Source organism: Pan troglodytes, chromosome 6 (genome assembly GCF_028858775.2).
Source record: "Pan troglodytes isolate AG18354 chromosome 6, NHGRI_mPanTro3-v2.0_pri, whole genome shotgun sequence".
NCBI lineage: Eukaryota > Metazoa > Chordata > Mammalia > Primates > Hominidae > Pan > Pan troglodytes.
The window spans coordinates 121393009-121417822 of record NC_072404.2 but is presented as its reverse complement, the minus strand read 5'-3'; the positions used below and the strand labels follow the sequence as shown (position 1 = coordinate 121417822).

The 24814-nt window shown below is 45.1% G+C and overlaps 1 protein-coding gene across 7 annotated transcripts in view; it reads right to left on the bottom strand.

Moving 5' to 3' along the window:
• Nucleotides 1-2493: 2493 nt before the first annotated feature.
• Nucleotides 2494-24814, bottom strand: part of CDHR3 (cadherin related family member 3) — a 72943-nt gene continuing 50622 nt past the window's right edge. For 3 of the 7 annotated variants that reach the window (XM_519300.7, XM_009453935.5, XM_054656230.2), the window contains 11 exons: nt 22474-22645; nt 20293-20395; nt 19481-19579; nt 17455-17681; nt 14991-15162; nt 13087-13337; nt 10973-11154; nt 8836-8849; nt 6977-7008; nt 4724-4772; nt 2494-3167 (listed from right to left, as the gene is read on the bottom strand). In XM_519300.7, coding sequence (XP_519300.5) covers nt 2863-3167; nt 4724-4772; nt 6977-7008; nt 8836-8849; nt 10973-11154; nt 13087-13337; nt 14991-15162; nt 17455-17681; nt 19481-19579; nt 20293-20395; nt 22474-22645 — 1606 coding nt within the window. In that variant the 3' untranslated portion in view covers nt 2494-2862. Of the gene's footprint in view, nt 3168-4723; nt 4773-6976; nt 8963-10972; nt 11155-13086; nt 13338-14990; nt 15163-17454; nt 17682-19480; nt 19580-20292; nt 20396-22473; nt 22646-24814 lie in introns of all 7 variants that reach the window. The other 4 variants (XM_063815524.1, XR_010158930.1, XM_016958003.4 and 1 more) reach the window with 4 other exon arrangements.

The following is a 24814-nucleotide window of genomic DNA, read 5'->3' as shown; positions in this document are numbered from 1 at the left end:
CTTTGGTTTTCAATAAATCCCTGCTTTCATTCTTTCGTTGCCTCATTCTTTCTTTGCTTTGCTGGGCATTTTGTTCCATTCTTTGTTCAAAACTCCAAGAACTTGGACAACTTGCAGTCAAGACCCTCCACCGGTGACACTTTGACTTCTGGATTTCCCCGAACCAAATAGCCAGATATACAAAAGAAACGGGGCAGCAGGTGTTCTCTCCTCCTGGCGCACTCTTGCCCCTATTTCTTGAGTTTCTCGAGGCTTGCCTTGCGACTAGGAAGACACTCAGCTCTTCCTGCCTATCACCAGAGAAGACACTGAGCTCTTCAGAGAGGCCCCAGGCTTCAGGAAGTCCCTCTTGGTGCCTGACTTAAATCTCTTCTCTGGCCATTAAGCACAATTCCCTCTTGCCCTGTCATCACTGGAGAAGAAAGACCAGCTGCTCACCACTCTCTCCTTTTAATCATTCTTTTTTTTTTTTCTTGACACAGAGTTTTGCCCTTGTCACCCAGGCTGGAGTGCAGTGGCGCAATCTCAGCCCACTGCAACTTCTGCCTCCTGGGTTCAAGCGATTCTCTTGCCTCAGCCTCCTGAGTAGCTGGGATTACAGGTGCCTGCTAACACGTCCAGCTAATTTTTCTATTTTTTAGTAGAGACAGGGTTTCACCATGTTGGCCAGGCTGGTCTCAAACTCCTGACCTCAGGTGATCCACCTGCCTCAGCCTCCCAGAGTGCTGGGATTACAGGCATGAGCCACCTCACCCGGCCCTTTTAATCATTCTTAATGGGCTTATAAGCAGTTATTAAGTCCCCCTTCAGCCTTCTCAGAACCTCATTTTACTTGCATTGAAGCTGAGAGCTTCCAAGGAAAGCATTTGACTCCGGGCCCCACAGATTTGCAATGCCTTAAATGGGCAATCAGCCACTTCACTCACTTTAACCTGCATAAATGAACAGTTCTGCCTTCTTTTGCAAAGTTTAAATCCATTCAAGGGAGTTCCCTGGCAACCAACCCTTATTAATAAATCACGCTCAATCTAGGCCAGGACAGGCATTTTGCAAATGCTTCTTTTGCTTGAGAAGTGACACTGGCACTAGGCACACAGTAAACAAGCTGCTGCTCTCTCTGAAGCTCTGCATTTGCTGGATGGATCCAGTCTGTCTCCCACAGGACCTTGTGGACCTGGTAGGCTCTCACCTGACTCCCCAGTTGAGAAGGGAGTGCTTCCCTAATGAACACTCACCTGGACCTTTCTTAGGGTTACTGGACTAGGGTCGCAGCAGCTGGGCAGCAGGGCATAGAGCTCGAGTGAAGCTTGCTCAGGCTCTGCTAGGCACACATTGGAAAGTTACATTTCCTATTCCATCATAATACCATTTATTCCCAGTTCATTGCTCATGCCTACAGGTGGAAGTCTGAGTTGTATGTCTAGATGGGGCTTCCAGTATGTCCCCACTCAGAGTCCTGCAGTTCCTTCCAATCATAGGAAGTGGGAAGGAGCAAGGCAGGTAGGTTGTAAGGCTGATGGTGTTTCAGCTTTGAGGAAAAAGTGATTTCACTTCAATAGTAATTTTAACCAGAATGGCTAAAGTTAAAAGGATTGACAATCCCAAGTGTTGACAAGGATAGAGAGCAATTGCAACTCTCAGTGTTTGCTGCTGGAATGTGAATCAGAGCCACCACTTTGGAACTCTTTGGCAGCATCCAGCAATTGCTCCAGCAATCCCACTCTTAGATATATGAGCAAAAAAGTGAGTGTTTATGTTCACCAAAAGACATGTACAAGAAAGTTCATAGTGTTGTAATTCACTTTTTTTTTTTTTTTTCTGAGATGGAGTCTTGCTTTGTCACCCAGGCTAGAGTGCAGTGGCACAATCTTAACTCACTGTAACCTCCACCTCTCAGGTTTAAGCAGTTCTCCCTACCTCAGCCTCCCAAGTAGCTGGGATTACATGTGCCCACCACCACACCAAGCTAACTTTTGTATTTTTTAGTAGAGACAGGGTTTTGCCATCTAGGCCAGGCTGGTCTTGAACTCCTGACCTTAGGTGATCTGCCCACCTTGGCAAAGTGCTGGCATTACAGGCATGAGCCATCATGCCCTGCCTGTAGTTCACTTTTAAGTATATTTTTTAAAAGTAAAAAATCTGAAGCAGCTGCCACCCAAGTGTAGAATAGATAAATTGTGATATAATCATAGAATGAAATCAGACATAACCATGAAGAGAACTGAACTACTGCTAGACAGGACAACGTGGATGAATCTCACATGCAGGATGCTGATCCGGACACCACAAGAAAAAACAAAAGAAGGTGCCTACTGAGTTTTCTTCTTTCCAGATGACCAACTCTTAACTTACTCATCTGTTTTTTCACTGTTCTGCTTCTTTTGAAGAAGATTTGAGGTGACTTACAAAGGTGTATGGCATATTTATAACTGAAGAAATCTGGGTGATGTTAAAACGAGGGCAGGAAAATAAGGTGGAAACCAGATGTAAGGATAGTCTTCACTATTTATGTCAGGAATTCCTATGAACTTTCTATGGTGAACAGAATAGAGCTTCCTAGCAGTCAATGCAAAGAAGAAACACAACAATTCCACACCCCAAAGTTAACAGTCTTGCTGATCAGAAGCACAGGTAGTTCTGAAATCTGATAGAAAGTGTTCCTGTATCATTTCAGAACACGCAACTATGTGATCAAACCCCTTTCTATTTGTTTAAAAATTTGTCAAACATCCCATGTTTGACCCTGGATGTCTGAGTCCCCTCAGCCCACATTTTCCCCCCTACACCATGCCCACACCGTCCCCATAGAATTTAGGGTGAGGCAGCATCTCAGTGATTGACAGGCCCCTCCTTAGACCCCGTTTACTTTCCTGGGTGTGGTTTGGGGGAAGCCCTGTTCATGAAGGCTGGATTTCTGTTCTTTGGGTTGCCCAGCTTGCCACCCTCATTTCTGGAACCCAGACCAGCATCCTCAGCCCATGCTTTGCCACTCAGCTCATCTTCTTCCCGGTTGGCACTTCTCAGTGACCCCATCCCTTCCCCAGCAGTGACTCTGCGTGGGGCAGCTCCCTGGTGGCTGGACTCTTTCCATTTTGGCATTTGGGTTAGTGGATCTTTCCACTTTCTGGCTCCAGTTTTTGAGTTGAATTCATATGTTTCCCCGGTCACTAGTGAAAAAAAAAATACAACAATCACATAAGCCAGAAAATTCCAATGACTGTCTCTTCCCCCACTTCTACCCTGCTCTGTTCTGACTCCCAAGGGAAGATGAAGCACACTAGAAGGTGTGAATCACTGACACAGACAGTAGGTGTGTGAATAGCCCCACAATCTCCACCAGCCTGCCCTTGCCACAAGCCGTGCTGCTCGGACCACACAGGTAGCAAACAGCAAACCTCTCTGGATAGAAAGGCTTAGGAGCGTCTCAAGGACATCTCAATTGCAGGATGAGAAGGCCATGTAACTCTTGAACTCCATGCAAGCTTTGGATAAATTAGGTTCAATCTCTAATGGGATTACCCGTTACTTTCTGATTCATTTTGTTTGTTTTAAAAGACCCCTGAATTCCTGCTATAAAAAGGAATTCACCAAGTGAGAAGGAAAAGGCTGATTTTTATTTATGTTAGGTTAGCAGCAATTTGTAGACATAGATACAAAAATCTGGTCCCGCTTGAGATGATGCAAGGAAGCCATTTTTATTGTGTCCGAGCCAGCAGACGCTAATTGATTTAGGCCAGTTGGTTCATGTCTTTCTTTTTTTTTTTTTCTCTCAACTACACAAAAACACAAAAATCCCCCCTTTTGCTCTGGAAGAGCCTTTTGCTCTGGAAGATCAGGTTTAAGGCAAGCCCTTGCTCCTTGTCTTTTCCATACAGCATGAGTGGCCTCTCAGCTCAGGATCCCACCAGCACTTATGCTAATGTGGGCACATTATGGTAACAAGCACCTAATAATAGAGGGAAATTTAATTCCAGCAGCAGCAGCAGCAGCGGCTGCGGCAGCCTCTCACTGGAGAGGAGCCATCCTCCTTAGGAGGAGGACTGGTGCCGTTTGCATATGAGGGTGGCAGGAAGCCAACACACTTGCCTCCTGAATTTGGTTTCCTTCCCTTTATTCACGTCTATAATTGAGCCTTTGTAAGCAGAGGGATGAGTGTAAAGGAGCTAAATTTGGAGCTGATTTCACGGGGGTGATGAGAGCTCTGGAGGCCAGCTCTACCTTATGTTCATCTTGCCGACCAAGAGGAAATTCTTGGCCCTGATCTAGGGAAAAAAGAAACTACACTTGCCATTTCTCTGTATCTTCCACTACTAATAAAATGCTATTAGAAGCATCCAGGAAGAATGTGGATGGGCTGGGGGGGCAATCAGTACCAAACAGCAGGAAAAAAAATGTGGATTCCTGGATTCACCAGTTCCCTCAACTGGTTTGTAATTTAGGAAGGGAGGCAAGAAAGAGGCATGGCCCTTGAACGTGAGCCTTTAGGTGGAGACCCACTGAGGCCTCACGTAAGTGTGACCCTGTACTTGAGCATCTGCTAGCCAGCTGGGTTCACAGCTGATCTCACGTTGTATTTAGCCTAGAAGAGTCAGCACTATATAGGCAACATAGCCAAACGGATTGACAAAATGAGCTAAAAGCAGGTAATTGGATAAGATCCTCCATGCTTCTACCAGTCTGGAATATAAAAAGCATTCTTACAGTAGTATTGCCACTTAATTACCTGGATCTATGGCTTCTCCATCAAAGATAGTGTTCATCTGGATAGTTTCCTAAGGAGAAGACAGAGACAGCATCAAACACAATCCTACATTCCTTCCCCCAGACAAAGCTACGCATCCTCACAACCCAAGTTCCTTAACCAAAGCCTTCTTGACTTCTAAGTCTTTAATTAGGCACTGTGATAGATGCAGAGGACACAGTGGTGAACAAGGCAGGCATAGTCACTGCCTGTACAAAGCTTGCCAATTACAAACAGGTGCTGCAATGCAGAGTAATAAGGCTATGATGGGGAGATGTAGGGTGTTATGGGGCACAGGTAGGGGTAGAGGGGACATTTAAACCACACTTGGGGGTTAAGGAAGCATCCTGAGTAAATAAAATCTGAGCGTAGAAGGAAGAGTGGAAATGCCACACAGCATGGCTAAGACCTACGTTGTGTCAGTGAATTGCTGTCAGGCATTGTCAAGGTGGACACAGGTGAGCTCCTAGGTGTCCGTACCTCTGGCCCTGGCACTCTGGCCCTCCCCCGCGGCCTCCCCTTGCCTAGGCCAATGCAGTGTCACATCTGGGCCTCACCTAAGCCCTGTGCTCCAGGTCTTTTCTCTTCCCTGATCTGTCCTTGGTGCCACCCTCCAGGACCTGACTTCTGCCTAATGCACCTGTCCCTTGTCCCCATAGAAACACCCCCTTCCCTCACATGCTGCCCTCTAGAGGTGCCAAAGTCAGGGTCACTAGCACAGTAACAAGGATTGTTTTTGGAGTTTAGCAAGCTTTCCAATCTCCAGTTTTTATCACTTAAAGGATCCCCTACCTAGTTCCCCACAACTCCCCAACTCTGAAGAGAGAGGAAATGGGGATTATATGGCCTTCATCAATTTGACCAGCTAAGCAGCCCCACTGTTTGTGGTCATGGGTATTTATTTAATAGACTAATTTAATATTACATAGTTCTAGAGCAATCGCTAAGTGGCATCCCCAAGGGTACTCGCCTTAGACAATAAGACCCAGGAGACCTGAGACTGCCTCTTCTTCCTGTTTGTACACTGGCCAGAACATAGAAGACTTAGGGGATGGATGTGCCTGAAGCCAAAATTCCAGTGCCCTGCACTGACTTCCTCATTGGAGGAGCCATTGAATTATGCAACAAATTCATGAAGCTTGGACCATGACAAAGCCTTATTCGTGGGGGTAGGGAAGAGCTGGAGGGAGCCACCTTCAAGTTCCTTCACTTCACTTCCCAGGGGGTAGATAAGGTTCTGTCAAAGAGAGAGAGAGAGAGAGAGAGAGAGACAGAGACAGAGGTGGAGGAGAGGGAACTTTCCAGCTATCCTGTAACACTTTGCATTTGTGTGACACTTAACAATTTTCAAACTATTTCTCCATCTGTTATCTCAGGGCAGATATCCTCACCCCCATTTTACAGGTGAGGAACCTAAAGCTCAGAGAGGCCAAGGAAGTCCCCGAGGTGATAAGGCTAAGTGGGTAGAGCCAACCCCGGACCAGGGAGGGCCCTTTCTCTGTCACTTTTCTGCAAGGTAGTGGAAGAGCAAAGAAAGTTTAAATCAGCTGGGCGCAGTGGCTCATGCCTATAATCCCAGCGCTTTGGGAGGCCACAGTGGGTGGATCACTTGAGGTCAGGAGTTCAAGACCAGCCTGGCCAACATGGTGAAACCCCATCTCTACTAATAATACAAAAAATTAGCCAGGCGTGGTGGCACGTGTCTGTAATCCCAGCTACTTGGGAGGCCGAGGCATGAGAATCACTTGAGTCTAGGAGGCAGAGGTTGCAGTGAGCCGAGATTGTGCTACTCCACTCCAGCCTGAGCAACAGAGTGAAATTGTGTCTTTAAAAGAAAGAAAGAAAGAAAGAAAGAAAGAAAGAAAGAAAGAAAGAAAGAAAGAAAGAAAGAAAGAAAGAAAATTTAAATCTCACTGGAGGCTGAAGCACTAGTTTTGGTCTTTAAGCTTCACTCCCTCAACTCACTTTCGTGGAGAGCTGGTATAGATAATAAACACCACTACTCAATATTTATGAAATCCTGTTCTTCTGCAAATATATCAGCAGGCATGTTCAGTGGAGGGAACAAATTCTATCAGGAGCTCGTCACACAGCAATCTGTTCCAGTAGCCAAACACAAGCACCTCCCTGAATGATAAACATGCCCACAAGGCTGTGGCAGGCCTGCCTTCGGGGGAGACGGGAGCCCCTATCCCCCAGCGTCTATGCCTGGTGCCCCACACTGCCCATACTCACCACCACGACGTCTCTCTCTGCAGTCTTCGTTTCTGCAGAGAACAGAACAGGCAGAAGTTAAGCTTCTTGGGTGGTAAATTGACCTTAAAATTCCACCTCCACAATGGTATTTCCCCTAAATAGGCTTCGATCTCAGTCTTGCAGACACAGCAAAGAATTGTTCTGTCTATAGATATGTTTCTTGACAACTTTCCATCTTCTCAGAAAAAAATACATACACATATGTATACACACACACACAATAATATTCAAACAATTTAGTTGTTTTTTATTCTTTTTCTAGCTTATTATCAGTGGACCTAGAAAACTGGCTTTTACATGGCTTTTAAAGAAAGATTGGATTGGATACCTCTGTTCATAAGGTGTGGGTTTTGTGCATTAATTCCCAAGCCCTTTTATTTTATTTTATTTTATTTTGTTTTATTTTATTTATTTTATTTTGAGACAGGGTCTCACTCTTGTCGTCCAGGCTAGAGTGTGGTCACAACTCGCTGCAGCCTTGACCTCTTGAGCTCAAGTGATCCTCTCAGCTATCTCCCCAGTAGCTAAGACTACAGGCGTACACTATCACACCCAGCTAATTTAAAAAATTTTTTTCTACAGACAGGGTTTCACTATGTTGCCCAAGCTGGTCTCGAACTTCTGGGCTCAAGTGATCCTCTAGCCTTGGCCTCCCAGAGTGCTGGGATTATAAGTGTGAGCCACCATGCCCAGCCCCCATCCCCTTTTTAAAAAGTGGGATTAGAGACAGTTTGTGAAAATCTCATTTATTAAAATCATCTCTGTCAATATGATCAATAACCACTATAATCAAATTTCTAACCCTGTTGAGACATGCCTTAAGCATGTCAGACACATGCCTGTAGATGGAGTGATTAAAGCAAACTTTTTTTTTTTTTAATTAAAACACTGTCCAATTCTTTGTCCTGTCTCCCCCATACTCTGGAGTCTACTTGAGGCCAAGCCAGGACACCTCCTCAGACCTGGAGCTGCTCAGATGGACCTTCCCAATTTACCCACTTCTCTGAAGTCAGTCAGCTCTCAGCCCATCTCACCACCCTCATCTCCCCCTTCTCACTAGTCTAACCTAAATAATTTGTGGAAATGATCAAATCCATTAGAATCTGGGAATCAAGTATTATCTGTTCTTTTTTTTTTTGAGACAGAGTCTCACTATGTCGCCCAGTCTGGAGTGCAGTGGCGTGATCTTGGCTGACGGCAACCTCCACCTGCTGGGTTCAAGCAATTCTCCTGCCTCAGCCTCCCGAGTAGCTGGGACTACAGGTGCGTACCACCATGCCCGGCTAATTTTTTGTATTTTTAGTAGAGACGGGGTTTCACCATGCTGGCCAGGCTGGTCTCAAACTCCTGACCTTGTGATCCACCCACCTCGTCCTCTCAAAGTGCTGGGATTACAGGTGTGAGTCACTGCGCCCAGCCTTATCTGTTCTTTCAAAAGAGGCCTGTGTCCAGCACAAAGCATTAGCTGTCCTCAGGACACCCTCCATGGGCCGCAGTAAGCAGGTCCTGTCTACATTTAACACACGGAGAGTTCTTTCTTCCTGTGCCATGCAGCAAGGCACAGACCTAGGTGTTCAGCTGAGATGATTGGCGAGGGCTCTAGGTAGGGCATAGGCAGGACCAAATTGAGATATCCAGGCAGGCCAAGGCACTGTCCCCCCACCCTTCCCATTCTCCAGCTGCAACCGACCTCCGCTTCCTTCCAGCCACAGAAGATGCAGCTGAAAATGCTCCAAGATGTGATCGCGGCCTGATTCTTTGCCGAGTAGGAACCTTTTTACGTAGCACAACAGAGCAAGCAAAAAACAACAGACAAGGGAAACAGGTACTGTACATACCTCCTTTCTTTGTCCTATGGGGGGAAAAAGAATGGCTATTAATTCACTTGAAAGTATGCTGCACTGGCACACACATGACACCATAGGGTTCTTTGGGCAACTATGCCCTTTGAGATACAGGGGTTGACTGAAAGAGGTGCCAGGGATAGGGGCCAGAAAGAAAACTAGATCACCACGCCTGCTTCAAACAAAGCAGCTTCATCACTATTGGCTTTGGACTAGGGAGGTTCTGGGAATTTGATGAGTTGAAAAGTATCACCTTATAAACTTCAGGGAATACATTGTCTCTGATGAGAAAACCTGGTGAGGACATGCCTGCCCTAGTCAGACTGTCCAGCAAGTCTTCTTGCCCTATCCCTTTCTCCCCAAGAGCCAGCAGAGCAGAAGGCTTGGCTCACAACAGGGAGGTTTGAGAGCTGGCAGTTACATTTTGGTTTCCTGTCACATGAAGAGCTGGACTCAGACCCTACGAGATTTCCCATGATCACCTTGGATTCTATAGCTCTGTAACCCTAATTTTCTTCTTTGCTATTTGACAAAGGTTGGCTGTCATATGGTATAACTAATTTCCAGAGAGGTTGAGTCTGAGTCTGGTTTTCTAGCTAGTTTTTCTTTTTTAAGTCAACCATGTTGAAAACAATTAATATTTACAACATAAGTTAAAAGAACCAGGTTCAAGGTGCATGTTTAACGTTTAGCCATAAATTACATGAGAGTTGCAGTGTCTATTGGATTTGTTTCTTCAAGAACTTCTATCCAAATCCCATTACAGTACACCACCATCCTTACAAGCAATTACTCTTTTAGAGCTGTTTTTTTTTTAAAAAAAAATCAATTTGTGAATAGAGTTCAAACAAAAATGCCTTTTTTAATTTCAGCAGATGCTCGAGGATTTCTTACCTTGAAGTCAAGGTTGCCAATAGCAACAAACTTCCGCAATAAATATGGCAAAATGCAATGCACATCTTTATTCTAATGCCTTGTACTTTTATACAGTCTTTCATCCATAGATTTTGTTATTTGACAGTTAATATTTAATATTTAAAATACCCATAAAAGGCACACATGTCTTATCACCCCCTCTTTTTGCCATTGAGAGATCCTAGAACTCAGAGGTTCCAACACCTCAAGATACTTGGGCATAGAGCTAAACTTGGAATCTAGAATCCTGAACTCACTGGGACTCATCTGTGAAGAATAATGAAACAAGATTTGTAAAAAATGGCTGGGTAGTGTACTAAGCATTTACTCTATATCAGGAATACAGTTAAGTGCCTTGTTTACATTTGTTCATTTAGTTGATTAATTTTACAAATAAGAAAATTCAAGTTCACAGAGGTGGTCACTTGCTCAAAGCCACAATCCAAGAAAATGGTAGAGCTAAGACTTGAGCTCAGGCCCATCTAACTCCAAAACTCAGGCTCAGAACCATCTAAGCTGTAAGTTGTAAGAGCTACTGAGAATCAAGAAGCTTGGCTCTGGGAGAAGTTTGTGATTCTTTGGTGCTCTCTTCACGTCACTCTACTACCTCACTTTAGCCAGTAAAAGACACATCACAGATTGGCACAATAAGAGGCATATTAGTGGGGAGGTGAAAACTGGAAAAAGAGAAAACAGGCCTGCGTTTACAACCCTTAAGAGTGAGAGACTGAGACCACAAGCAAAACACCAAGAATTATTTGGTCACACAAAAACCCGGCTGAGTCACTGGAGACAAAAGCTTAATTCCCTTACTGGTTTTGTGTGCTTGCCTTAATTCCATACTATCCTTTAAATATTCTACAAATAAGAGCACGGCATATTCTATCGCTATTTACAACAGGGCTTTGCTGAAGGTTTTATCCAGGGCAAGGTCATCAGAAGGTTGATGCCCCAGTCTCATTAAGAGCCTCAAGGACAGAGTAGGTTGCCAGGGAAAGCCAAAAGGATGGTTTCCTGGCCTAGCAGGTGACAAAGAAAGTGCACCAGGAACGAGGGGAGCTGGGATTCCTTCCCCCGTATCTCCTTTTCCTGCCTTCACTCCAGGCAAACTGCCTTGTAGAGAAATCCTGATTCTCCATTTTTCCTTCTCCTGATGTCACCAGAAACAGTGTCCTAAAGGAGGTGGGGAAGAGAGCCCAGCCCACTGGCAACTTACAGAGGTTCCTTGTTCTTCCCAGTCTTGCAGGGGCAGTGTCTGTGGATGGCTTTGGCCAATAGGACGACCAGGTACACGAGGAGACCCAGAAGCAATATGGAGCCCAAAGTGATGACAAATGGCACGTACCATGCAGATGGAGAGTAAATGTTTTTCCTCAGGACCTGATAGGTGACCCTGGGCTTGAACAACAGAGAGCAGGGAGGGTGAGTAGAGGGTGGTAGTGATTTTGACATTCAGCACTCTCTCGTGTTGAGTGTTTATTCCACTCTTTGTTATTGTTATTGCTCTATAAGTTGGACATCTGTGTGCTCACAGTTCTTGCTGATTCAACCCATCACCTTATTTATAGTCTTTGCAGACATCCATTAGATCAAAACCCAGAAATTTTAGGGAACTGAAAAACAACTCTAGGCCTTATTTTATTCTCTGTCTTCCCCTTCCCCAAAGCTAAAAAAAACTCCATTGGCTTTTTTTCTGCCATATCTGGGCATAACCCAGGGACGAATATAGCCATTGTCTCTCACCGAGACAGCATAAGCCACGAAAGTTGTTTTTTTAAATGCCTTGTAGGCTTTTCAGTGTTTTCTCAACTACAAGCTGCCACTGCCAGAGCAGTGGGCTGATATCACAGCAAAGCCTCAAGTTCAGCATCTGCTTCCTAGAGCTGGAGACAGATAACAAACAAGTTATGGAGGTTTCAGGATTGGAGATGTCACAATCAGGTCATGCTCTGAGCCCAAGAAAGGTGGGAACTCCTCACTCAGGAGAGCCTACCAGCTCCTCCCACAAGGAAAGTCCTAGGGTTGCCATATGCCTCCATTCACTGGGGTCATATTGACTCGAGCACAGGAGAGAGGAGCATGAACCAGCTCCTGGCAAGACTCTGAGAAGAAGCTGGCCACCTCCATAGTGGGTTCTCTAAGGTTCTGATTACCTTCCTTCTGGCATGCTGCAGGTATCAGGCTGCTGACCAGGGGTGCAGCTTCTACTAGGAGGAGGAGGAGGAGGAGGAAGAGGAGGAGGAAGAAAGGGGACAGATGAGTCAGCATAGATGCAAGCCAGTTCCTCCAAGGGGCAGGGAAGATAATCCTGTTGTCAGATTCAAGGCTCTCCCTTCCTTCTCCAGGCCAATTCTGTGATAGCACCTGATCATTTTCTTCCTACCCTTTCCCACAGTCTGTATTTACTTTGTCAATTTGAATACTTGTTTGTAATCTATCTCCCCCTCTAGATCAGTGGCTCTCAGACTTTAATGCACATTAGAATTCCCTGAAAGGCTGATTGAAAACACAGCTCACTGGACCCCACCTCCAGAGTTTCGGATTCATTAGGTTAGGGGATAGAGTTGGGGATTCCGGGTTCCAGCATCCTTCCCTGGAGGTCATGGTGATGATCATGGTTGGGTAACCTATAACTTTAATAATCTAGGCTGGGCCTGAGAATTTGCATTTCCAACCAGTTTCCAGGTGGTGCTGATTCTGATGGTCTAGGGACCACACTTAGAGAATCACTCGCCTATACAATAAGCTTTCTGAGAGCAGGGATCATTTTTGGCTTGTTTGCTAAAGTGACTGGCACACTATAGGCATTAAATCGATATTTGTAGATTGGATGAATTTTTTTGGAGCGGAGGTGGGGTGTAGGGTACAGATTGGTACCTGGTGATTCTTCAAAAGATGTGGGAAAGAGCACCCAGCAGTAAGCAAGCAACCTAATTTCATGGATATTGACTTGCAAAGACTCTTCTGAACAAGCAGAGAGGGGTTGTGAAGGTAGCAACTGGCAACATGCCCATGGAAATCAGCTCCTGTGCCACAAGCCACACAGATGGTTGAGGTCTGATCTCTCACAAGTCTCTGCACAAACAACACACTCTTCTCTACCAGAACAGGAAATGTTAGTGGTTGAGTTAGCGGTTATGAGTCTGAGGTCTCACCAGATTTTTGCCACCCTGCAGCTACTCCAGTCCAGCCCATGGTTGCCATTTTTGGCAACATCCTAATACCTCAACTCTTCAGTCCACCCCACATACCTCCAGGCCGGGGAAAGAAGTCCATCAACATAACTCACAAGGAAATGTGCCTGGGGATTCCAGGTCCTAAAGCCCTTACCCTGGGGGTCGTGGTGATGATAGTGGTTGGGTGGGGAATGACTTTAATACTCAGTGTCACTGTTCCTGTCTCAACAAGAGCCTCCGCTTTCTTCCTGTCAGACAGCAAGTTGTCATCAGTTACGTAGACAAGTAGCTTGTAGTCCCAGATCTTATCAAACCCACCAGCATAGTCAAAGCGAGATGTAAGCAGCAGGCGTGTGACATTGGAACCAGCATTGGGAGAGAAGGTGAAATGATTGTTGACGTTACCTAAATGAGATTTGATGCAGGGGTGTTGGTAAAAGGAAGAAAAGAGAGTAAGAAATAAAGGTTTAGAAGAAAACTGCATTCAATCTTTTTCTCAAATGTCCACACCTCAAGTGTAGACTGTGTCTCTGATACACCAGAGCTGGATTAGTTATATGCTACAGGCTTTAACTGCACCAGAGATGGCATTAGTACAAAGAAGCTCTTGCTCACAACCAGTGTGGCTGCAAACAAGGCTGAGTAGAAAAGGACAATAGGACAACACCCTTAGCCTAGGTGCCATCTTGCTGAGTATTAAGCAGAGACTTTGTAACCCTGGTGCAGCCCCTTCTGATTTCTCATCCGGCAATTATTTGGTAACAACACGTGTAATTCACACTCAAACAAATGAGTGGGTTTCAAGAGGGTAGAATAGGTCACATCCCTAGCCATAGGCCAAGTTCACTGCATGCTTTTCACAGGACCCAGTGGGTCACACTGGTTACGGCTGTCCCTGGAGTCCTCCAAAGGAAGGTGCCTCCTGGCTTTGCGGGAATTGCAGTCCCAGCTCCTCCTGAACCCACCCCATCACACCCCCAAACACACACACAGCTCTGCTGGGGCTCATGGCTCAGCTCAGGGAGCCTGGGGCAGAGAGGCTGCCAGCCCAAGCACACGCCCGCTCATTCCTCCACTGGCTCCAGACTCATTACCGACTGAACACCAGTAAATGGAGCAGGAGATGATGCAATTTTTGCTCCCTTAACAGCAAAATGCTCCATAAAGGCCTTAGGGCTCTCAGTATGGATTGTTTCCATCTTCGGCAACTGCAGTCTCGAGGCAGTTTCTGCCCCTGGGTTTTGTGACACAGCCAGCTCGAGAGGCTTCCTACTGTTCAAGTTCCTGCTCGGCCAAGGGCACAGCAGGCAGCAGGGATGGATTTTTACTCTCTCACGTGGAATTGTTCTGCTTGTTTGGGTTTACATCTCTGGCCCCAGCGCTTCATTAGATGAGCTATTTTGGTGTAATTTCCATTGAGGGGTGCTCTTTTTTCCCTACAATGGTATATTTTTAAAGGCAGAAGATGAATGGAGCAGAAGAGAATTCCTGAGGACACGTTTCAAAACGCACTTAATCTATTTAATCTATTATTATCCAGAGGGAGGACTGGGATTCCCTGCCCCCACTACAAGCTTTCAGGAAAAGAGGTGGTCGAAAAGTTGGACTGCATTTTTTCTAACGACACTAATATGCTTTATGACTCATACTGTAGTCAGGAATTAGGGGGTTCACCCTTTTCTTGGGCCTTTGGGCAGTCACGTATGGGGTCTGGGAGGAGTAAGACGAGAAGGGGAAACTGAGAGGAGTGCCAGGAAGCATAGGGGCTGCTAGATTTTGTGTCTCTGCTTTCCTCATTCAAATACTTCCCCAGCAAGCTGGGTGCAATGAGGCATGCCTGTAGTCTCAGCTACTTGGGAGGCTGAGCAGGAGGATTACTTGAGCCCAGGGGTTCAAAACTAGCCTGGGCAGCATAGCAAGACCCTATCTCAAAAAAATAATGCCCTCCCAACTCCCATCCCACTTTGCCCAGATCAGTGTGTGAGCACAGACCCCACCCCTAGACAACTTCAGGGTCCTCAGGGACAGGGCCAGGATTGTCGACACCAAGTACTATACCTGGGCCAATGGAATAACGGAAAGATCTGGGGCTGGAATCAAGGTCGGTACACGTCAGCTTGAAATTCTGAATATTTGTGCCAACTTTCAGATCCACTGGGAGGGCCAGGAAATAAGAGTTTGGAGTACAAATTGGCTTTTCATCATTTTCTTCAAGGATGTTCACAGTAACCTAGAGTAGCAAGAAGGTGGTCATTCTCAATAGCTAAAACTCATTGAGTGCTCACTGTGTGTAGGCAGTTTTCAGGCTAAGCACTTTTCATAAATTAGCTCATTTAAACTCACATGAGATAGATAACATGATTATTCCCATTTTATGGTGAGAAAATGGAAGTTTAGAGAGACTAGGTAATTGATCTAAGATCATTCAGCTAGTGAATGGCAGAGTTGGGATTTGAATTCAGGTCTGTCCTACTCCAAATCCTATGCTATTAACTTCTACACCATATGCATGTGTGTGTGCACATGTAGTGTATGTATACCTTGCCCCCCCACACACACACATGCACCTGGACACATAGGCTCACCTGCAGATGACACCGAGTTGTTTTTCCAGGAAGGTGTGGATTTACGGTGTCTCCATGTGCCACCTTGCCTGCTGCCCCTTGTAAATGGAACTTCTTTAACTCTGGCATATGCAGAAATGGTTCTCAGCCCTGGCTCTGCTTTCTTGGGCCCACTTCAGAACCAATAGATTGGAGGGTGGAGGTCAGGGCCCTCATTGATGTTCCCTAGCTGATTCTAATATGCAGCCAGGGCTAAGACTCACTGGGACAGAACAAGCAGGCCTGGTTAAGCTGGGATCTCATCTGTAACCTGGGCTATTAGCACTGTACTAAGCCCTAGAGCTAACCTGCCATAAGCAGGGGCCAGCCTATTCTCTTTCATCGCTGTCTTTTATGCCTGGTAAATTGGAATATAGCCTGGGATGCCTGCCAGCACAGAATCATAGAATGTCAGCCCTGAAAGGGACTTGTGTGATCGTTTAGTTCATCACCCCTTTTAAAAAGCTTATGAATTTTGAGTCATATTCATACTACCTTTGAAATTTGGGATTTCAGCTACTTCTGAGCCCAGGAATAAATTGAAATGTTCACTCTAGTTAGCCCCCAGAGTGGAGTCCATTCATTTTCTTTAAAAAAAAAAAAACAGCCTAACAAACACTGCAATTATCTCCAACTTTCCTTGGGTAGCAATGCCAAACCTTGCACATCATTAAAAACATCATCCCATTAATTCAAAGCAAGTTATCGGAGGAAGCGGACTATTCAGGCATTGGGTTATCAGGTGACTCTCCGTTTAAGAGATAGAGAAATAGGGACATGGAGATAAGCATTGCTCAGACTCCCTCGGAAAATTGGGATCAAAGTTGAAAAATGAACTCGGTCTCCTGACTCTGAACCAATCTTTGTCTATGGCTGCCTGCTGCTAACTGAGAGTTCATTTTGCCTTCATGCTTTTTTACTTTACTAATGGGAAGGACCAGGGAATAGTTTGGTCTTTGTGGCTATCATGTTGCCCTTGGATAATCCAAACCACTGACAACATGGACCTATTAGGTCCCTGCAACTCGAGGTGTGGCAGGGGACCAGCAGCACCGCCTGACTTGGAAGCATGTCAGAAATGCAGAGTCTCAGGCCCCAGACCCTCTGACTCAGAATCTGCCTATAACAACATTCTCAGCCTCAAAGGTTGGGAAGCAAGATAGCAACACAGCATCGTTTTAAGATCTACCCCATCTGGTATGCATAGAGGCAGGGTAGGAACACGGCATAACTGCTCCTGGGGAGGAAATGCATAACTCCAAAACCACACTCAACTTCTGGGAAGTGTGCATTTCACCAACAGCCTTCAGTGAAGGCAAAGCAAGATTTACAGGGCCACAAGAGGAACCTTGTCCCACAAAGTGGCTTTGTGGGTCCACCAGACATTCTAATATCTGGCCAACAACTTTAGTGCTTTTGTCAGTCACCCGCAAACTTGAGCCTCAAAAAAATGTGGGGCTGGGTGCAGTGGCTCACGCCTATAATCCTAGCACTTTGAGAGGCTGGGGCGGGTGGATTACTTGAGGTCAGGAGTTCGAGACCAGCCTGGCCAACATGGCGAAACCCGTCTCTACTAAAAATACAAAAATTAGCTGCGCACGGTGGTGCACACTTGCAATCCCAGCTACTTGAGAGGCTGAGGCACGAGAATTGCTTAAGCCCAGGAGGTGGAAGTTGCAGTGAGCCAAAGTTACACCACTGTACTCCATCCTGGGCAACAGAGCGAGACCCTGCCTCAAAAACGAAAAAAGAAAAATGTGGATCTTTATTTCCCAGGGCACCTTTACTTGTTTCTCACCACATCCGCAGGATGTACCCTGGGAAGTTTCCTCATTGCCACATCCACACTCTGGGGGTGCCAGAGAGACCCTAAGTCAACCAGTTGGGTTACTGGGACTATACCAAGCAGCCCCACTCACAGTGACAGAGCTTGTGTCTTCGTTGTTGGTGGCCTGGATTCTGAGAATATAGATGGGGGTTGTTTCATAGTCCACTTTAGTTACCAGCTGGAGTTCTCCTGTCTTGGGATTAATCCAAAATACATTTGGATACTGGAGGCTGGCCCCTCCGGTGGAGATGGAGTACACGAGGCTGCTCTGGGGGAGGTCTTTATCAGTGGCTCGCACCTGTCCCACTCGGGTTCTGGCTGGAGGAATAAAGTACCTGCAATAAGTCCTGCTTTTAAGGGGTAGGGAAGGATGATTCAGGAACAGATGTCCTAACTGCCATGGTAAGAAGGACTTCTGGAGGCCTCCTTGCTGTCCAAACTCTGTTTTATAGCTTCAATTCTACTAAATTGAAATAATGCTAACCAACACCCGCTAGGTAACTGACCCTATGATCCAAGCAGTCCTGTGAGGTGTAATAGACAATTTATATCTGTGTGTGTGTGTGTGTGTGTGTGTGTCTGTGTGTGACGGAGTCTCACTCTGTCGCCCAGGCTGGAGTACAGTGGTGCGATCTCGGCTCATTGCAACCTCCACTTCCTGGGTTCAAGCAATTCTCCTGCCTCAGCCTCCCAAGTAGCTGGGATTACAGGTGCCCACGACCACACCTGGCTAATCTTTTTGTATTTTTAGAAGAGATGGGGTTTCACCATGTCGGCCAGGCTGGTTTCGATCTCCTGACCTCAAGTGATCCGTCCAGCTCGGCCTCCCAAAGTGCTAGGATTATAGTCGTCAGCCACCATGCCCAGCAATTTATGCCTTTATATAGGCTCCAGGGACACTAATCATTTTGCTATCAGAAACAATAGTACAAAGAACATACAACCTCACACATACATCTCTTTGCAGCAGTATTGTCTAAAAGTCCCGTGTTTTTCAATTTTCTATAATGAGCATGAATTGCTCTTTTAAAAATAAACAATTGTTAAAGAATTTAGCAATTGATGATTACAGATTATAGATTTTTAAATCCTCTTCCATTTTGCAATTTTTACAAATATTGTTGGTGGGGCTGCTAGCATTCTGGCTTGTTTTGTAGGAGTTCCTTCTCATAAATTACACTCCTCAAGGGCAGAACCTTCTCTTTTTCAATTCTGTATCCCAGCACTAAGTTTGTGACCCAAAGTAGGTGATCAAAAAGAACTGCAGTAAGATCTGTGAATTCCCAGAAAGCCTATTCCTTTCAAATTTGTTATTCACTGGATAAGGTATAAGAAATTAAAAGCATTTTCTTTGGACTTGCATTTTGCATTTTGCTTGAAAACTTAATGTCAGGAAATGGAGACCATCCTAAAGAGAATGGATCATTTTAGAGGGAGTGTTTTGGTTTTGGTTTCATTTGTTGTTGTTGTTTTTAATATGGAAAAAGTATCCATGATCTAAAGATGAAAGGCTGTGGGGAGTCTATTACACTAGAGCATTTATAGTATTACCTTCAAACTGAGAGAGCGAGAGGGAGGCAGAAAGTGAAGCTGGAAGTGGGGAGTGAGTCTTTTCCTTAAAGGGGAGGAGCCTGCAAAAAGCAGGGTGTTGTAAAGGGCAGAAAAGAAGGCCTTCAGGGAATCTTAGTAGGGGAGAGAGAAAATGCCTTTATTTTGTTTGTAAATGAAGGAAATATAGAAATGGGAAACCTTTTCTGTTTTTAAATTTTAATTCTCTGAGTGAGCTGGATAAAACTCACAGTGGAGACCAAGAGAAAACTTAAACCTGGAGAAGGGAGGATTAGCGGAATCAGGCAAACAGGCAAGGAAGCAATCAGAGGCTTCTGAGAAATGCCGTTTAACCAACAGTTTTCAAAAGTCCAAGTTTCACCTGAAGGGCTCCTCAGCAGCGAGGAAAATTTAAAAGAAATAAGAGGTGCAATAAATACTAATCAGCTGTGAATCACTGTGCAAAACAGCATGCGAGGCCTCCAGAAGGGAGTTTTCCACTCCACAGAACACACGTTTGGATGGAGTCCATTGACAGCACTCTGGTCTGTGTCTTATCTGTTACTTACCCGGCCTTCTTTCTGACACATCAAATACATAGGATGGCCTATCAAAAATGAGAGGAAACTCATTTTCTGGGCTTGTTAGGATATAAACGTAGACGTTATCTAAAAATGGAAATAGAAACACATTTAATCACAATTCCATACTCATCCATTTGTTTATTCAACATCTTTAAAGAATCTCCTGTGTACAGGCTTTGCGCATAGGGGATACCAGGTGGCTAAGACATGGGAGCTCCTGCCTTTTAGATGCCGAGGGTGTTCACCCTTTGATAAGCGCATGAGCACACAGAGCACTACAGAACCCAGGGTAGGAACAGCTTCCAGGAGAAAGAACAAGCTGAGCCTTAAAAGGATAGAATCAGACAAATGGGGCAGGGAGGAGATTGGGGGGTGTTGTAGGCATATGCAAAAATGCCAAGGTATAAAACCACATAATTCACTCTGGAAAACTTCAAGCTCTTTGCCCAGTTGGAAAAAAATGGGGGCTTGGAAGCAAGTGACAGGAGGTGAAGCTGGAGAATTAAGCAGCAACCGAATGATGAAAAATCTTGTATGCCAAGTCAAAGAGTTGGAACTTGAACTTGACAGCTACAGGAGATGCTCGAAGGCTTTAACCAAGGAAGTCATATGATGGCATTTGCATTTCCCTTCAAAGACTCTTAAGTGTTGTAATTCAGCCGAGAAAGAGGGGGTCCCTGCATGAGGGCAGTACTAGTGAGAAGGGGGACCTAGCACAATACCTAGTATTGCCCAGCAGAGTTTGGTCATTGATACTCAAGAGAGACAATCATGAAATAAAACAAAATGATACTTGCTTTTATAGTAAGGGGGGGCCACATCCTGCACCTGGATTATCACCGTATATTTATTGCCGGCTGCTAGGTTACTTGGATTTTCGTAGTCTAGATCACCAATCAGCTAGATTAAAACAGAGATAGTAAATTATACAGATTAAACAATCCTATTTATTGGGCTGCGAGAGACATTTTCATATACTGCTAGTGGATATATAAATTGGCAAAACGCTTTTGGCAAACACTTTGCCCATAAAAATTAGGAGCTTTAAAAAGTTATGACCATACCTTTGCTCACTGCTAGTGAACTTATGGAAATAATTTACCAGGAGAGAGAATCTATGTACAAAGATGTTCATTAAGCACTATTGCTCAACAGCACAGGATCACAACTTCAGATTCGTTGAAGAAAAGCACAAAATTGAATCTTATATGCAGGGCTGTTTCATTATAGTAGTCCCCCCTTATTATCTGTGGTTTTGCTTTTGACAGTTTCAGTTACTTGGAGTCAACCACAGTCTGAAAATAGTGAGTACAGTACTATAAGATATTTTGAGAGAGAGAAGCCATATTCACATAACTGGTTTTCTTTATTGTTTTTTAGAGATAGGGGTCCCCTTTGTTGCCCAGGCTGGTGTGCAGTGGCTATTCACAGGTGTAATCATAGCTCACTGCAGCCTCAAACTCGTGGCCTCAAATGATCCTCCCATCTCAGCCTCAAGTAGCTGGGACTATGGGTGTGCACCACCATGCCCAGTGTCACACAACTTTTGTTATAGTATTTTGTTATACTTTTTCTATTTTATTATTCACTATTATTGTCAATACTTACCGTACCTAATTTATAAATTAAACTTACCATAGGTATCTATGTATAGAAGGAAAAAACATAACATATGTAGGGTCTGGTACTATCTGTGGTTTCAAGCATTCACTAGGGGTCTTGGAACATATCCCCGGTGGATAAGGGGGCAGTACTGTATCTAAAATTCATATGCAGGCTAGGCACAGTAGCTCATGCCTATAATCCCAGCACTTGGGGAGGCGGAGGTGGGAGGATTGCCTGAGACCAGGAGCTTGAGAAAAGCTCTAGAAAAAGCTAAAAAATAAGCCAGGCACAGTGGCGCACTCCTGTAGTCCCAGCTGCTAGGGAGGCTGAAATGTGAGGATCACATGGGCCTAGGAGTTCAAGGCTGTGGTGAGCTATGATTGAACCACTGCACTCCAGCCTGGGTGACAGAGTGAGACATGGTCTCTTAAAAAAATAATAAAAATAAAAAATACCTATGCATATATGTATAAAATACACATAAAATATATCTATAGAAAAAAGAGAAGAAGGACATGTACCAAACTACTAACACTGGTTATCAGTGAATGGTGATGCTTTTCTGTGCTTTCTATATTTTCTACAGAGAACATGTATTAATTTTCTAAACAGAAAAAAATAGAAATTATTTTTAAGATGGTACTATGAATAAACTGGGTGAGATGTTCTTGGGGATTGAAGAAGGGCTTGGGATGGGAGGTGGAGAAGAAAGCTGGGTGAGGGGAAGGGTAGCGGGTTGCTGGCTTCCCTCCCTGAGGCGGCTGCTTTCCCAGCCCTTTCATTTTTCTCTTCTCCTTCCCCACCACCTTCCAGCAGGAGCTCTGTAAGGAAAGGTCTAACTCAAATCATTGGGACCCACTTTTCATGCCTATCCTTCTTCCAATGCAGCTTTGTCCCTTGAAGTTGCCAGGGAGGGGGCTTCCTACACATCCTCACTGTTTCACTCTCCTCTGGTCTCCAGTGGTTCTACTGTGTGGAATTTATCCAGACATACTCAAGGTCCCGGCCCTGCTTTCTCTCACCTCACAGCTCTATGGGCCGGGAATGAGCACTCAAATAAACAAAAGTGCCTGAGCACAGAGGGCACTGACGTGTCTGTGAAGGCACGATAAGCAGGCACACAAACTGCATGCTATGCAAGGAAGAATCCAGTCCTCAGCAGCCCAGGCACAACTATGTGTAACAAATGATTCCTGGAACCAGGGTAAAATAAAGAGCGAATGGCGAACACAGACTCACTATTAAGCCTGTCAGTTACAGTCGCTCTGAGAGGGGGTTACCTTGGAAATTTCTCTCTATGGGGCAGCAAAAGCATGATGCATGTTGGACCGATTCCCGATGCCCTTTTAATGATGCAATGACCATTAACTGACCACAATTTTCCCAGAGCCAGCTGGATCCTGTAAAAATCTGCTGCCGCTCCCCACTCCAGATGGCATGGTGAAGTTGAATCTGTTGTTTGGTGCCTCACTGTCATCATCAAAGCAGAACTTGTTCAGGTCAAGAAGCAACGTCCCCTTGGCTGTTCTTTCCGGCACCATAATGCTGGTGAAAAGACACAATCCAGTATTTCCCCCAACAAATGATAATCAACTGTTCCTTCTCACGTGGGCCCTGGGCTAGACACCTCTACTTTAACTGCAATTCAAAGTAAGTCCTTGGTCATTGCAGTCACCTCCTAACTGGTCTCCCTGATTCTGCCCTTGCTACCTTTTGGGCTATTTTACACACAGCGGCCAGAGGGATCCTGCTAACATGTTGTCAGATCATGTCACTCCTCTGCTCCTAAGTCCCAAACGGCTCCTCATTTCACTCAAAGTACCACCTTTGATCTGCAGGATGCTTCATGACGTGCCCTCCTTTTCCTCTCTGAACTCATCTCCCACTAGCTCTTCTCCTTGTTCACTCTCCTCCTGCCACTCTGGCCTTCTGGTGCTCCCTGAGCTCTTCATGAGGCTCTGGCCTCAGCTTCCCTGCACTAGCTGTGGAATCCTCTCCCCACAAATACTCACGTGACTCCCACTTTCACTTTCTTTCATCTATCTAATCAAATGTCACCTTATCAGTGAGGCTACCCTATCTAGAATGGCAATGTTCCCTGCCGGGTACTTCCTCTCCTATTCCCCTCTTTATTTTTAATTCCTAGCACACATCATTATCTGATACACCATATATTTCTCTTATTTATTCTGTTTATTTTCTATTTCCCTCCTAGAAAGTAAACTCTATGAGGGCAAAGATCTTTGCTTTTTTCTTGGCACACTCAATAAATATTTGTTGAATGAATGAACAATAGACTTATAAGACTAGCACAGTCGTGAAGAAGAATAGAAGAGAAATATAAATTTTACGTCCTGCCTGAAGGAGTTTCTAACTGGGCTAGGGAGAATCCCTGTACCCCTCATTTCCCATGCTTTGAAGATTGAGAATTCCTTGACTTCTGTTCTAGTGGCTTCAATGGCCTAGAAGGGCCTCCTAGCACCTTTATATTATTCGTCCAAAAGAGATTTATTAATGATCAAATTTGGGGGTCTCGATCTCAGTAGACTCCAGGGTTTAGGCAAATAACACAAATGAGTAAAGCTACCCCCAAACTCAGAGCCTTCTGATCAAGCCCAGCTTGCTGTAGGAGGCTCTGAGGAAGACCAATGAACACCTTGAGACTTCAATTCATTGAGGGGCTTTCTCATGTCTCCAGGTTTCAGTTCCTCCATCTATAAAATGGACATAAATGATATCAATTAGTTTTTACTACATAACACACTGTCCCAAAACAGAGTGAATTAAAACAACAAGCATTTATGGTTTCTCACAGTACTATAGGTTTTCCCACAGTCCTTTCGGTTTTAGTTTGGCTTAGCTGGTCTCTGTGGTCACTGACAGCTTGGCTGGGGCTGGACAGTCTAGGATGGCCTCACTCACATGCCTGGTGGTGGGAAGGTGCTTGATTTCTGCTTCTTCTTGTTCTCATCTTCTAGGAGGCTAGTCTAGGCTCATTGCATGGAGGTCTCTGGTTCGAAAAGTAACAAGAGAGGGCAAGTCCCAACGCATATGCATTTTTCAAGCCTCTGTTGTGCCATGTTTGTGAATGCTCCAGTGGTCAAAGCAATTCACGTGGTCAAGCTCAGATTCAAGGAGACCCATCTCTTGATGGAGCTAATAGCAAAATCACATTGCAAAGGAGCATGCATAAAGAGCAAGCAGGGAGGAATTTGTGGCTTTTCTTTCTTTTTTATTTGTTTTGGCTACCTATCTTAATCATATTTTGCCTTGGTAGAATTTCTTACAAAAATATATCGTGGCTGTTGTGAGAATGTGCCTGGAAGACCTTTAACCATGAGAGCATAACTGACCATCGGCCTCAGCTGCTGGGCTCTGAAATCCATCACTGTGTTTGTGGTGAGGCCACGTACCAACAACTGGTCCTGGCAAAGATACTAAGGCTCATTCCTGTCCTATGTCAGTTGACACTGGCTCCAGGACCCCCAATGCCCTAGCTGAACACTCCTTAACTGCATGGCAGCCTAGAACATGTCCAACTACCTTTTCTCCCTCTTTCCTTCACTCAGATCAGCCTTGCATCATGATCTGATGACTTGCCCAGCCTTGTCCATCTCTCTCCCCATTTTCTGCCACAGGCATCTCCCCTAATAATAGCCTTGCACATTTAATCCCATCTTAGCATCTGGTTCTTGGAGCATACACTTCTCTCTG